The sequence below is a fragment of the Poromitra crassiceps genome, assembly GCF_964638095.1.
Source record: "Poromitra crassiceps genome assembly, chromosome: 10".
Classification (NCBI taxonomy): domain Eukaryota; kingdom Metazoa; phylum Chordata; class Actinopteri; order Beryciformes; family Melamphaidae; genus Poromitra; species Poromitra crassiceps.
The window spans coordinates 27,653,752-27,669,370 of record NC_139631.1 but is presented as its reverse complement, the minus strand read 5'-3'; the positions used below and the strand labels follow the sequence as shown (position 1 = coordinate 27,669,370).

Sequence of the window (15,619 nt, the reverse complement as noted above, 5' to 3'; positions counted from 1 at the left end):
TGACACCTGGCAAAATTAATCTCAAGATTTGATCACTTATTCATTAGCCAATGGGCCTGCCTGATACAAGAACCAATAATTAAAAACAATAGTTACAGAGTGTAGACAACTTTTTGGCTTTAACTTATCATTATGACATGAATGAAGATTGCACAGTGTAATGGCTATAGAAAAATGAAAACATTGGCATTTAGATTGGTTGCTATAGAGTGAGTACCTAAGTCCTGCCATCGTCCATGGGGACTTAGGCTGTGAATTCCTCATTCGAGACGTTTGTTAAAATCCTTATTTTTACCATTAAGGCTGGTCACAAGCTGATTTTTCGGCAGTGTGAAGTGCGAGTGACCATAGTATGTTTAACTCAGACCAAACCACACACAAAAAGTGTGTGTGTGGGGCATCCAGCAGCTTTCCTGGCCATGGCACGTGTCTGAACGCGTCCACCCCTAATGGGGGAGGGTCTCAGGGTAAACAGAGAGCACCACAGGGGACAGTGGGCGACGGGCGTTCTGCTGGGTGACAAACAGCTGAATCAGGTCTAGTCCTGCCCTCCCGAATCACAACGAAATCTGGTCCACTATGTCGGGAATCTCCATTCGTCCTCCTGCCCCTCAACAACGGAGCAGCCCTGTCTGTTGATGTAGGCCACCGTCGAACGGTTTTCATCCTCACTCGCCCATCCTTCCCCACACAGGTAGGAAGTGCTGTAGGACCAGCATGACTGCAGTCAACTCTAGTAGGTCGATGTGCTGGTTTGTCCCTGAAGATCACCCACCACCGACTAACTGCCCCAGGCAGGATCCCCCACAACCCGTCAGGGACATGTCTGTTAACGCCAACACGTAGGAGGTCACTCTCTGCAGCGGTGTTCCCTCCACCAGTATTTGTGGGTCCCCCCAAAATACGCCTGGTCCTCCCTGGCTGTTGCGCGTATGGTTACCATGTGACGTTTGTGATGTCGTGGATCCAAAACGCAATCTGGCAAACCATCTCTGAAGGCGTCTCATATGGAGCAGCCCCAGTGGAACCATAGGGTGGAGCGCCGTCTCGAGACTTTGATGGTCAAATCCGTCGGTGTTCCACTCTGTCTTGCTCGCTGAACTGACCCCAACACTGCCGTCTGTCTGGGCTCTGACACACACGCCACCATCTCCGTGTCTCTTGGTCGAGGGGCAGCATGTCTCCTGCTGCTAGACCCGCTGGTTGAGCCAGGAAAAAGTGGCCAGTCTGTCATCGAGCAGGGGAACACCAGAGCGGCAGATAGTGCCCCCCATGGACATTGGACAAATCCGAAAGGCTCAAGATAGGAGCCTTGCAGTGGAGTGGATCCTTTCAGGATGCTTCCACAGCCGTCAAAACCTTATCCAAGGTGAGAGCGACAAAGACCGTCTTGGTCTGATAGACTCCCTGGGTTCAGCGGCGCGAGGGGTTTCGGGGGGCACCACGGATTAGGGTTGCCACAGTGTGGACATTTTCCCCCCGGTTAAAAACACGCGACACCAGTGTTACCGGTGTTAGCCGCAGCAGCAGCTCGCCCAAGCAATGCTCATCTGCTCCTGCCACAGAGGTTCTGCTGCCGGCCTCCGCCTTGCTGTCATCACAGAGGAGCTCGATTTCAGGGGAATGCTGATGCTTCTACTAGCATTCAAAATGAGCCCATGGTGCCGGCGTCTCACCATGGAGAGACCTACAACTGCTGCAGTCCGTGGAGTCGGAGACACCGTCCGCGGCATGTTCACCATGGAGAGAGATCTACAACTGCTGCAGTCCGTGGAGTCGGAGACACCGTCCACGGCATGTTCACCATAGAGAGAGACCTACAACTGCTGCAGTCCGTGGAGTCGGAGACAGCGTCCGCGGCATGTTCACCATAGAGAGAGACCTACAACTGCTGCAGTCCGTGGAGTCGGAGACAGCGTCCGCGGCATGTTCACCATAGAGAGAGACCTACAACTCCTGCAGTCCGTGGAGTCGGAGACATCGTCCGCGGCATGTTCACCATGGAGAGAGACCTACAACTGCTGCCGTCTGTGGAGTCGGAGACATCGTCCGCGGCATGTTCACCATGGAGAGAGACCTACAACTGCTGCCGTCTGTGGAGTCAGAGACACCGTCCGCAGCATGTTCTGGGCCGAGACAATCGAAACATGCCTCGCGATGAAGCCGGGGCAGCCCAGGCAGTATTTAGCGATGTTCAGATGCCATCCTAGGCCAACATGCTCCTCAGGCCAACATGTTCCTCAGGCCAACATGTTCCTCAGGCCAACATGTTCCTCAGGCGCTTTGTGCTTGAAGAATAAAACCCCTTTTCGATTGGCAAAAAAAAAAAACCGAGGGAGGGGGAAGAGCTGTAATGGGTAAAGGCAATCTTAAAGTGTCAATGCCCTGTTTTTAGTGTTTAACACACGCTGTTTACCTGCATTTGAAACCTCCATATAAGCAGTAATTTTGATGTTAAAGAAAAGGTCTAAGTGGAAGCTGAATGAATGCCATTTATAGTGTGAGGCCCCATAGAGGGTGTATACGCTCATTCTGATTGGCTGAGCATGCGTATGCAAATTTTCAGCGCGCGGAGACAACTATGAGTAGCAAAGCCAATAGCACCCTGTTAGAGGGTGAAGCCTGTGTGAAATAGAACATGCAAATTCTGAATATAATGTACATGTTTTCATGAATTTTGATGCGATTTCTTCTTTCTTTTGTGAGATGTTTGATTCACTGAAACTCTTGTGGGCTTCATTTACATTCATCCAAAAGATGAAAGCACTATGAAATCAGCTGAAATCTTTATTCAGCACATTTAACCAATATATTAACCTTTTCACCCCGATGTTTTGAGTGTTACATGGATGGAGGGCCATACTTATTGAGTGTGCGTGTGCAGAATTCAAATGAGCAGGCGGGATCTCTTTAGGGCTTGTTGGAGGAGCTTAAGCCACCTGCACCCATCTGATCGCAAATAAGAAGATTGGGCTCATTGGAAATGCAGTGGTGTCCTGGAGCCCCACGGAGAGACTTTATTAGACCAAAGCACAGCTCATTGCTTTAACCCCTCAATCTTATTTTGACTAAGGCAGGCTTAAGTCCAGTCTACAGCACTACCAAAGCAACAGCACAGCATGCTTATCCATTATAATACAGGCATCAATGTTACAACAAGCTTTGCCGTTACTTGGGAAGTTACAAATCCTGCTCCCATCAGACAAACAATCCATTTGTCCAAGTACCAGCTTTATAATCTCTTAAAAATGACATTTCAATTTTAATCTCAGTTTTGAAGCTTTGGTGTTACAATAAAGTTTAAACCAGCTGAAATCTTCACAAGCCCTCTGATTTCCATGCTGTTAGTTACAGTTACACACATTATCCAGTATATTTTATTCTAGCTGCTGTGTAAAAGTGGGGCTCTTCTAGGGCTGCTAGATAAATCGATTTTGAATCGTAATCGAATTAATTAGTTAGGACGATGTTAAAAAAATGAAAATCGTAAAATCGATTTTTTTAACTAGGGTAATTACGTTACGGTGGGCGGCTCTCTGTCATGTACGCGTGCTGTAGCAGCACGCGTACATGACACTACTCGTCTTTTCTCCCCGCTGTAAAGTCTCTCTGGGAGGCTGTGACTACTGCTGGCTACTAAAGATGGCAGCAATTAACTTATTTAAACCCTTCCAAAAAGCAGTGTTTGAGCACTGAGCAGCGTGTTGCACTGCGGGGCGGGCTGTGCAAGATAACGATTACCACAACACACGCGCGCGCGCGCACGAACAAAGACGTTATCACTGGACGCTGAAATGTTGCCTTTAGTTCACATAACAACACGTGAGGCCACCGAGTAACGTTAGGACTCACCTCCAAAAGCGCAAATCCACCAGTGTCAAGTGACTGCAGGTTAGCAAGCAACAGCCAGGAAGTTAGGCATAGGCTAAAACAGGAAGTTGGGTTGTTCTGCCTTCAGAGTAAAAGCGTAATTTGTCACTTATGAAAAAAAGAGGAAAAAAAGAGCTCTGCAAGGCAACAAATGTTTAGAGAAGTATAATAGTATAAAAAAATCGAAATCGAAATCGAAAATCGAGTTTCGAGAGAAAAAATCATCAATTTAATTTTTAGGCAAAATCGAACAGCCCTAGACTCTTCCACTCTTGGCCAACATTCCCAGTGCTGTTTTGACACTACTTTGACACACTTGGCGATGCCAGAGCCTTCAGTAGCCACGCCCATTAAAAGACTAGTTTCAGTGATTCCAAATTTCCAGCAAGCGATGGCGCTCTGCTCACATAACAAACACAATGAAATGTGTTTCATTGTGTCATCCTAACAACCCCCCCCCCCCCCACACACACACACACACACACACACACACACACACATACTGGCAGGCTGGCAATTCTGGCAAAATCGAAATGGGCTGAGTCAGTTTGGGCCACAGAACCAGGTGTTTTCAAAGTTTAAAAACAGCTAAAAAGAGGCTCATTTGTATACTCACTATATTATTTTTTTGATAAGTGGGCATTTTTGTTGGTGCTGACTGCAGGTGTTAACTTAGTCAAGCATGCAAGGTGCATCTGGTCTTGCTTATATTGACCATAACAGCTATTTAGATGAAGCTGTATCCTATAAATGGCATTCTTTAGGCTAAGTGTTGTAGTACCCTTGCTTATAAAATAATCTATGGAAAATAGACTACTTTTAGTTTGGATAAGCAGATTAGAGCCCGACCGATATTATCGGCCCGCCGATATTATCGGCCGATATTGGCGATTATCGATATATCGGTATCGGCCGATATATATTTTTTTTATCGGCCGATTTTTTTTTTTTTTTTTTTTTTTTTTTTTTTTTATATATAAGTTATAGACAGCATGGACAGCATGTTGTGTATATTTGATATTTTTTCTTAACTATTTGTTCTATTGTGTTTTTGTATTTCTAGTTATTTATAATTATTAAATTCCCAGTTAAGTTTACTGTTTCATTGCATTGAGTTTATTAATAAGCTGTAAAATATCCTGCCTACATCACATATTTCAATTCATGTCAACTCAATCATATCTTTGTCAAGTGTTTGATATTTGAGGGTTGCTGATGTGGTGCCTCCTCTGGTCGTTAAGGGCGCCTGTTCGGAGGGAGGGGAACTCGTTGGAATATCGTGATCCTCCCACGTGCTATGTCCTACCGGTGAAGCTTCCCCTGTCAGGTGAAAAGAAGCGGCTGGCTAACTGCCCATGTGGAAGCATGGAGCCAGTTTTCGGCTCTCCCCAGATCGGCAGAGGGTGGAGCAGCAACCAGGATAAATAAATAAAAAATTAGCACTAATGGGGGATTAGCACTAATGGGGGATAAACATTTGATGATAAAAAAAAAAAAAAAATATCGGCCGATATTATCGGTATCGGTAATTTTTTATTCCCTAAAATCGGTATCGTATCGGTTTCAAAAATCCCATATCGGTCGGGCTCTAAAGCAGATACTAACTTGTCTTGTTTAGATTCACAATGGAAGTTTGTGATGAGACAAATATGACTTCAGGCAGACTATGCATCCTGAGTCAGATGACTGATTTGATTCAACAAGACAGGTTGTACAAAGACAACATGAGCTTTTAATCACACTAGTGCCATGCACACTTTCTCTTCACTTCACTGTGTTTTCACCTGACCCACAAAGGGAGTTAATTGGCTACTCCAATGCAATTAGAAATGTTAACAAGGGCGGAGAATGATTACATGTTTGCTTTCCTGTTTCATGTAAGAGAGGGAGAAGAAGTGTGTGGATGAGGCCGTGGTAGTAACGCCCATAATAAACCCCTTTGGACAATATTTCTCAAATTAACAGCACTGATATTACTCCAATTTTCGCACAGAAACTGTATGCCAAGCTGGGTAGTTGCCAAGCTACTGTGAGCAAGGCAGAGAGGTTTAACTAACTCTAATGCTTTTCAAACACAATAAGCACAATGCACCCAGATTACCTCTGATGAGTCTGACCTTATCAGCAGGATTATTATATTTCATGTAGCATACGACGCTATAGCAAAATGCTCCTTATTTGCCAAGCATACTGCTGTGATGCAAGAGATGAGCAATATAAAGAAATCTACATTTCTTCTTTTGTATTTGCAACCACATTTCTTCTGTTGCGTTTATACAGTGTATGTCAACTCACTGTCTGACAATATCATTACTGTGGCCTCTAGCTTAAGTCATAAGTTAACAAACATGATCACATCTTCAGGGTATAGCCCTAAACAGGATACTTTACATTTAAATATAACATTATAAATGTATATAATTATATTCAATATGGAGAGAGAGAGAGAGAGAGAGAGAGAAAGCATGACAGCATTTTCCACCATTCCCAGTCCTAATAGGATGATTTTTTGCTGCTTTTTTCTACAAGACGGCATGCTAATATATAAGCAAGTAATGATGTTCATCTTGTTATCAATAGGTTGCACACATCTGTTTTGACCAAATGAGAAGCATAACGGTGTTGAGATATTACTTGCATTAAGTACTGCTTGAAGGATGCCAATGTCACAGCTCTGGTACCAGCCAGGAAGAACCTGAAAAAACATTTGGAGGTGTCCATTGCCAGCTGTGATCAACAGAGAGCTGGGCCAGACACACACACAGTGTTTTTCCTCCAAACGTTGAGTCATTTATTGTGATTCACTCGGATTACTTAACACCAGCATGAGGTCTTATGAATGCTCCAACTCTGAAAGGATGGGCTGCTGCATTGCTCTCTGCTCACTCAACATCATCTACCAACAAAGCATTAGAATAAGCTCTGTGCTGTTACAGAGGGCTCTGTCTGTAACTGTGACTTTGATTTGTCTTTTTTTTCCCCCCTTGCAGTCTGTCATGGTCTGAATTCTGACACTGGCGTTAATAGAATGCTAAGAGGATCACTGCTTAAGCCACTCTTCATAATCTAACACGCTGCTTTTAGTCAAGAATAGACCTTTTAATGTGTGTGGGAAATCTCACAATCAATCCTTCCAGAGTTTGGTGAATAGAAACATCAAGCATTGATTTAGAGAACAGAGGAGTGAAAAGAGGCTATTTCTGACTGCATGCCCAAAAGTCCTTTGTGTTTCTTTTGTTCTTCCTCAATCTTTGATGTACAAACTACAGATTTGCCTCAAGTGAAAATATATCCTATAACTGTCCACAATAAGTGTATTTTGTCCCCAACGCAAGACTTTAATGACTACCGGTATTTAGGAACTAACTGCTTTATCTATTAGGCTCTATCTGTTTCAATTTTTGTCTCACTGATGATGTCATAGTGACATCACTGATGTCATAAATCACTGATGATGTCATCAGTGGTGTCATAAGATGTGACGTTGTGACATCATCAGTGATGTCATTCATCAGTGATGATATAAGAGCAGGTAAGCCCGCACAGTGGTCGAGCTGCAGGGCGGGCTCGGCCGTGGCATTGTGACATCATCAGTGATGTCATATGAGCAGTGGTGATGTCATCAGTGATGCAAAGTTTTTGTTTGTTTTTTCCCCCTGCTGCCCCGGTCGCTGCTCCACCCTCCGCCGATCGGGAGGAGAGCCGAAACTAGCACCATGCTTCCTCCGAGACATAAGCAGTATAGCCAGCCGCTTCTTTTCACCTGACAGCTGGAGCCTCACCAGTAGGACGTAGCACGTGGGAGGATCACGCTATTCCAACCAGTTCCCTTCCCTCTGAACAGGCGCCCCGACCGACCAGAGGAGGCGCTAGTGCAGCGACCAGGACAAATACCCTCAAACCAGCTTCCCTCCCGCAGACACGAGCCAATTGTGCCTGTATGGACGCCCGACCAAGCCGCTGGTAAGACGAGGATGCGAACCTGTGGCCCTCACGTTGGTAGGCAGGGACTTTACCGCTACACTCCCCGGTCACCCAGTGATGCAAAGTTTGATGTCGTAAGAGCAGGTGAGCGGTTGAGCTGTAGGGCGGCCGAGCTGCGTATGCGAGCTGCAGGGCCGGCTCGACGAGCTGCAGGGCGGGCGAGCCTAGAAATTGAGGGCGCGTAACGCGTAGTGCGCAAGATGCCTAGTAAAGCAAAACAATGCATTTATTTTCTGTTATCATTATATGAGAGTATGTTGGCTTGTAAAACAACATATTTCAACACTGCGATTCCCATCCTCATCTCAGTGCCACACTCAGGTTCTTTTGTAAGCACTTCCACGGTGTGTGTCCTTGCTACCTCTCTAACCCTCTTTCTAGTGCCCTCCCAGCCATGAAACGTGGGCAGGACAACACAGGCATGACTACAGCAAAGATATCACAATATCACGATATCCATTCACTCCATTCACAGCATAGAAGACAAATGAATCCCCTTCAAATATGAACAATAGTCCAATAATAATAATAACAATAGACAATAATAGCCCAATCAAGTCCTGCAAACATGAGAGAACTAAGACAAGTGTAGCCAATGTCCCTCCATCGGGGGAAGAGAGCATTATGGAAAGAGGTTACGTTCTGCTATCTGTTGCATTTCCTTATGTGAGGCTCGTCATCCAATGAGTTCCCTGGATTCCTTCGGTTATCATGGCAGATGATCTGACAGAGGTCTGACCTCTCTCCATTGATTGAAGACTATGCCATTTAAAACCACATTGAAGGGCACTGTGGGGGTAGATTGCAATTGCGTGTTATTAAAAGTGACCTGTACACCGTCCATAACCTTCAGCGGCTGGCAGATCACTATCATCTGCATGCATTTAAGTGCCACATATTCCATTCATATGCACCAAGCTGTTTGGCAAAACGCTCTAAATCTATTTGCTATTTCAGCGCAGGGGCAACTGCTTCTTTGATTTTCTTTGTTTGATATTTCCTTTGTGGAAATGAGCACAGATTGACTTCAAATACTCACTCAAAGCTGACCAAGGACAATTCAGCATTTCCCCCCCAGTCTTCAAGGATAGAAAAGTAAATGATAGTTTCCTGTTTTCAGGATAAGCCAAAGTGTATCCTGTTACTGCTGTGTTGTACACCTGACGGGGCCGTTGCAACAGAGATCAATGCATCACACCCTATGAAAATAGCCCTTCATGCATAGAGTCAAATGATGCGTGCTTATACAATGACACATTTTCCACAGAATATCATTAATCCACTTCCATGATGAAACTTCCATGGGAATACAAGTGAATGGCCCTGCAGTACAGTATGTACGGTACTTCACTGACCTTACAGCAAAATACTTTTTCAAGCCATTTCACTGTCGCAGACACATTTCCAATGACAGAATGAAATCAGGAGCGTTTTGCTGGAGTTGTCGAGCGCTCCCTTCATCTCAATCGTTTGGTGTGAGGTGGAGATAAAACTCAGTCCCAGCTCTCTGAAGTCAGTCTTCTTCTCATCTTGATGTTCTTCTGATCAAATCAAACATGTTTAATATTATTCGGGAGTCTTTAGCCTTGGCTCATGCAAGTAGTGTAGTTCAATGACGTGAACATTGCCAACAACCAATAGTTGCACTCTCTCCGACACCAAAACAGGACACAAATGCGCTCATGGTGAGCTCTCAAGTGGAGTTTAACGCCCGTACTCTCGCTGTTCATGCACACTTCGCCTTCTTCTCTGTGTTGACGTTACTGTTACTGCACCCGCCAAGTTGCGTCCGTTACCTATATGCCATTGCCTTTGAAAATAAAATTACTTCTGTGCTCATGGGAAATAACAAAATAAAAGCAATATAACAAATCTATAATACCAACTAGCCTACACATGTGAACACACATGTGGGTTAATTTACAGTATGGTTCATTTACAGGCTGTGATGAGAGGGTGTCAGACTTAAGTCTTTTAAAAGTATTTTCAAATTCTTCTAGTGAGTGGAAGCAATCTTTGCAAAATCGTACAGTTTGTGACTAAAAACTCAGTAACCTATGATTCGTTGTCTTTAGATGTGGGCTGGATGTGAGAGGGTATCAGACTTCCCTTACAGAGAAAACACGAGGTTCACATGTGTCCACATGTGGTGGACATGTGAAAACATGTCCACATGTGGTGGACATGTGAAAACATGTCCACATGTGGTGGACATGTGAAAACATGTTACATTTTCTATGTGAAAACATGTGGAACACATGTGAAACATGCTTTGCCCATGGGAAGCATGTGGTTTTGGAACATTTTCACATGTGGAAAACATGGTATCACATGTTATAACAAAAATATTGTTGCCACATGTTGTAGCAACATGTTTTCAACATGTGGAGCACATAAACAACATTTACATGGGTTTCACATGTAATCACATAGGTTTCACATGTAATCACATGGGAATTTACATGGGTTTCACACATTTCACATGTGTTCCAAATGTTTTCACATGTGAAATTTAACACGTTTTCACATGTATCACGTGTGAAATTTCATGTGAAAAATCACCAGTGCAAAATGTATGATTTTTGAACATGTGAAGCTCATGTGGTTTTCTGTAAGGGTTTAATCTTTTAAAAGTCTTTTCAGAGTCTTTTCAAAGTTATTCTAGTGTACTGTTTGGTAGACATCAGGTATTCCGTGGCACTGTAATATCCCTAAAGTATTAATTTACACACTGAGCAAACATTTCCCTCTCTCCCATTTCAAACCAGGCATGCTACAGTATTTATCCAAATGTACCAGATGTCGTTAATGCTATGCAAGGAATCAGCTTCTTCTGAGCGTGTCTTCCCCTCAAATTGCAAACCCACAAATCCTGGGAGTGCGAGCGTGATACGTAGCTGTGCTGATCATGCCAATTCAAAAGCACACTCAATAATTAGAGAAAGAGCAGTATTTCTAGATCGGGGGAATTGGATTTAACAAACTTCTAACGGTGATCCACTTTATGCATTTTTATTCAGCTCACTCAGCAGTGACCATGAGTAGCGCCTAGCACAAACACTCAACTGATGATTCACTAACTATCACCCATCCTCTCCAGATGGCTCTCTATTTGCCTAAAAGGCTGTAATTTTACAGCTATCAAAATGAGAGTCAGACTAAAATGACGATACATGAAATCCATCTCAACTGCCTCTCTAAGCAAAACAGCAACAGCAGCACCTTCCATCTGGATATAGAGGTTGCCCCTGGGTGCGGGTCACCCAGTGGGCCAGGCAGCATCCCACACAATGGGAGAGAGTCGGCCCCGGCCACAGTGATGTATTGCACAGTGACATGGAACAATGCAGCCTGTTACCTGAAGGCGGATGTTCCTAGCGCATCAATTTGTTTCATAGGGCAGCGCTGCCCTGCCACAGCCTCAATAGTGTTTGTTAGCAACTGTCTCCTAAGACACCTGCTACCTTGAGCAACAAGGACGAGATAAGTGGGAAGTAGAATTGGTAGAATACCAAATCTGAGGATTTGAATTCTCACAATGCTGTCTTTTTCTTTATCTCTCTCTTTGTTTCTGTCTATACCCTGATGAATAGCAGCCAGGGAGACCACTAGGACTATGGAGGGACAGTATAATACAGAGAAACAGCAGGTAAGATAAAAATGCAACAGCCTTCATCCCTAGCCTGTCGACCCAGCATCCCACTGGGTTCGCATACAGCTGCACTCAGTTTTCAAACAGATGGACAAAAATCCCTCCACATTTCCACAAATTTAACTCGGAAATGATTAATTGAGGTACTAGTTTGGGGTGTATTTTTAACTCGCTGAGCCTTGAAACAAGTGGGCACCTTGGCTCCCCGCTCTCTGTGCATTCATTATGCCAGCCTAGCAGGGAGTATTATGTCTTGTAACGGTTGACACAGCGAGGCTTAGGGAGCCAAGCGGTCTTGCAAAACTCTGCTCTAGGCACACTCCTGCTAGAGAGACTGAGGTCTGTCTGACGCGGGTGACTCCTGAGGCGAGTGTGTTGCCAAATGAACAGCGACAGGAGGGATAGCATGACCCACTTCTAACAGGGCTACACTGCTTTCCTCCTGCAAATCCGTTATGCTGCTGCTGCTGCTGCTGCTGCTGTATAGGAAGAAGTATCTACAGTGGCCAAGAGCTTAAGAATTCCTATTGCTTATCGCTCTTTTCTCCAGAGAACTGGAAGGGCAAAGAGGGAAATGGGAGGGAGGGAGAACACACTACATGTCTGAATGCTGACCCACTAGTCAAATGGATCTGTCCGCATTAACCGTCTCTACACACACAGCAGTCTGACAGTGTTGGGTGAGACCCTATTAGATTTACAATGCGCAATTGACCTTCTTGTGATGTCATCCTGGTCAATAATGGTATCGCGCTGCAACTACTAATACAGGCTCTCTAGCACTGATGATAGCATCTGGTCCTGTCTGTAGCCTATACTAGAGATCTCTCCATTTATCTCCTTTGTGATTAAGTAATCCTGTTTGTTAAAGAAAGGAAAGAGACATCCTTCTGTCTAAGAGGACCCCAAGGAGCCAAACCTGGACGCACAGCTTCCCTACAGCCTGAAACATCAGACCAGTAGGTTATAGGAAACAGATGAGCGGTATCATTGAGAGGTCGCACAAATTGCTATGTAGCAATGTCTAACACCTTCTTTGCTGACAAAAGGAATACAGATAGTCGCCTGAGGCAGGGGTTGACTTGTGCCCTCATCAGAGAAATTACGCGCGGATGAGAAGAAAATGCATGATAGCCTATCCAGTCAATTCAAACAAGTGTCTTTTAAGCCTTGATAAACCAGTCAAGTTAACTAACCAGACGCGCAAACAGGCAGATTATAGGCGCTGCTCTCTACAGCCAAACCGTGCTAATGCTCCAGCAGCAGGCAATAAATTATTGGTGATCGCATTCCGCAGACAACAGCTAACCAGTCACACAATATATTTCACACATTTACTCCTTTAACTCTGAGGGGCTAACGTTACTTGGGTTCCTTTAAAGAAAAAAAAAAAGGGCGAATCAGTTTAGCTTCAATGTGCCAAATGCCCCAATCATCATTTATCAGTTTGTGAGTCCCGACTCCCTAATAATACCACACATAGCAGGGGCCACCCGTGTAAAACATGATTCTGACAACGCAATCACTTTTCCACTCACCTTTCACCAACTGCGGGACAGCGGCGCTCAAGCAGAGGACGATGGAGACGAGTAGCGGTCCCATCCTCTCTCCAAATAAGCAGGTCTCACTTCCAAGGTTATGGGGATGTGGTACAATCACGGAGCAATGCCCAAAAGTTCTCGTTCGTTCTCGTTCTCTCTCTCTCTCTCTCTCTCTCTCTCTCTCTTTCTCTCTCTCTCTCTCTCTCTCTCTCTCTCTCTCTCTCTCTCTCTCTCTCTTTCTCTCCTCTCTTTCTCCTTGCTCTCACTTGCCCTGGGAGCTGTGGCGGTTATCTCCGCTCGCACTGGTTCGCGGTAAAGTCTCTCCGCCTGTGATAAAAAGTGAGAAGAGACGAGTGCAGAAACAAGTGGACAGAGCTGCCACTGGTCCCCCGCTCCTGCTGCCTTTCCCCTCTCTTACCGCAGTGGTGCGATAGAGAGAGTAGTGTGCGTGTGTGCGCGCACGCTCAAACCTTTGGGACAACCACAGTATCAAGTCCACCAAAATAAGAAAACCAACACTTCCGGTTATAACCTTCAAAATCAAACCTCTGCGGAGGAAAATGAGTTGCTGTAGCTCACAAACAGTTTAATGTAGGTTAATTATTACCACTGAGCATGTGAAGTGATTGATGAGATTGTGATATTTCTCTATATCCCAATAGGCCAACTTGTAATTCAAAAATGTTAACACCAATTCAGGCATCCTTTTGTTTTGAAGGCAAACTAACCCAACATCCGGTATTGTTCTGGCTGGCGCTGTCTAGCTTCTCTGGCAGCCGCTTTCACCGGAGACTGATGAGGAGAGAGCGATTTACTGTCGGTCACAGCGAACCGACTATGGGGCGCTGTCTCACTGATGGAGACAAACGCTTGCACCTCCCCGCCGCATGAAAAGCACCTCCAAAATCCCGGGGGGTTAGGACTTTAAATTGTATAATCAGCCTCTTCAGCAGCTAGATCTCCCTGGTTCCACTTCAACCCTGAGGAGGTTGGAGTGTTCACAGATGAATTTAGCCGTTTCAAGTACAATTTATTTCTGGAAAGCCTCTCTCTTCTTGAGTTTTAAGGTGAGATTTTGGATGAGCATGTCCACCTCGATGGTTAGAATGTTTTTTGTTGCATCATAAAATAGAGTTTTAAAAAATTCAGTCATTATCTACTCACCGCATGCCTAAAGGTTGGGTGAAGTTTTTTGTCCACAAAACATACTTGCAGTTTTCCAGGGAAACAGAGTTACAATATTATCCTAAACAATTGAACTTTCAAACAGAAAAAAAATACTTCTCATCTGGTGTAATCCCAAATCCCCATGAAGTTCCAAGACAGCACCAAGTTGACATGAAAATACATCTTAATAAGTAGCCTACTTGAACAGAAAGTAGGAACATACCTTCAAATACTTCTCTGGCTTTACAGATACATAGTATGGCTCTACCGACTAACCTAATTCAACAATTTGGTTAGCTCAAAATGGTTGAAAACCTGACTGACAACCCTATATCCTCGGGCTATCGAATCTCACCCGGAACAACTGGCTACTCATGAACTACTCAGTGTATGATGCACCACTTTACAATCAGTAAAAAATAGTAAAATGGACAGGTAGCCTAATAATTAAGTAATGATTAACTATACTCATGAACTGACCAACTAACCATTAATTTGATCAGTCAGTGCACCCCAGGGCCGGTTCCAGAACAAGATGACTAGGGATGCATCCTAGATAGGAAGGGGTGCAGATGCCCGGCCGAAGGCCACCCAAGCAAGAATATTTCAAGTGTTTCAAGTCCTTTACTGAAATATTTGGACCATATAATGATAATACAATTATCTCAACCTTAAAAGGTTACATAGGTGCCAAAAAGCCATAAATTCACATCAAAGAACAAAGAAAAACAACAATTATAATTCAAGTTTAAACAGTAAGTGTGCAGCTGCAGCATTTATTAAAAAAATAAAAAATAAAAAACTTTTCAACTGAGCATGCAGACTATTAAAATAAGGGTGCAATGCGTGCTTTTGCACCCCCGTAGAACCGGGCCTGCAGTGCACCCAGAATTGAATCATGACTTCTGCTCTTGCTTGCTTTATTGTCCAAATGGCAGATCATACAACTACATGCCTCCTGGCTATCTCCATCCATTCTTCCAGACACCTCCTGTTTGTTATTCATGTATCTAACCCAATAGATAACATCCCTACATGTTTGGGAAATAAACATATCAACTTAAACTGGCTATTATCTTATTGTTTTGCGCTCTGTAGCTGTTTTCCTTATGTAGCTTTTCAACATACAGCCCTATTTCACAATACATCCACACAATACATAGAGTTCACTTCAATAGAAAATCACAAAGTCTTTCAGGTGTCATTTTAACCCTCAGAGGCCTGGCCACGTCCACGTCAAGTACAACGTCCTCAGCCCCGGGAGTTTCCTCCTGTGTACTGTGTGTTTCCTTAGGCCTGTTAGTCTCATATCTTTTCACATGTGTGGTGTTCCTCCGATAGCATGCTCCTGTTGGAGTTTCACCCACAACTTGATTTCCTGTTTTACTCACAACGTTTTGTGCTG

General features: G+C 44.3%; 1 protein-coding gene across 2 annotated transcripts in view; it reads right to left on the bottom strand.

Moving 5' to 3' along the window:
• edil3a (EGF-like repeats and discoidin I-like domains 3a) overlaps positions 1-13,358 on the bottom strand; it is a gene marked incomplete at its 3' end in the record, with an annotated part of 167,521 nt that extends 154,163 nt beyond the window's left edge. For both annotated transcript variants that reach the window (XM_083644447.1, XM_083644448.1), the window contains exon 1: positions 13,045-13,358. In XM_083644447.1, coding sequence (XP_083500573.1) covers positions 13,045-13,108 — 64 coding nt within the window. In that variant the 5' untranslated portion in view covers positions 13,109-13,358. The remainder of the gene's footprint in view (positions 1-13,044) is intronic.
• Between the last annotated feature and the right edge of the window lie 2,261 nt (positions 13,359-15,619).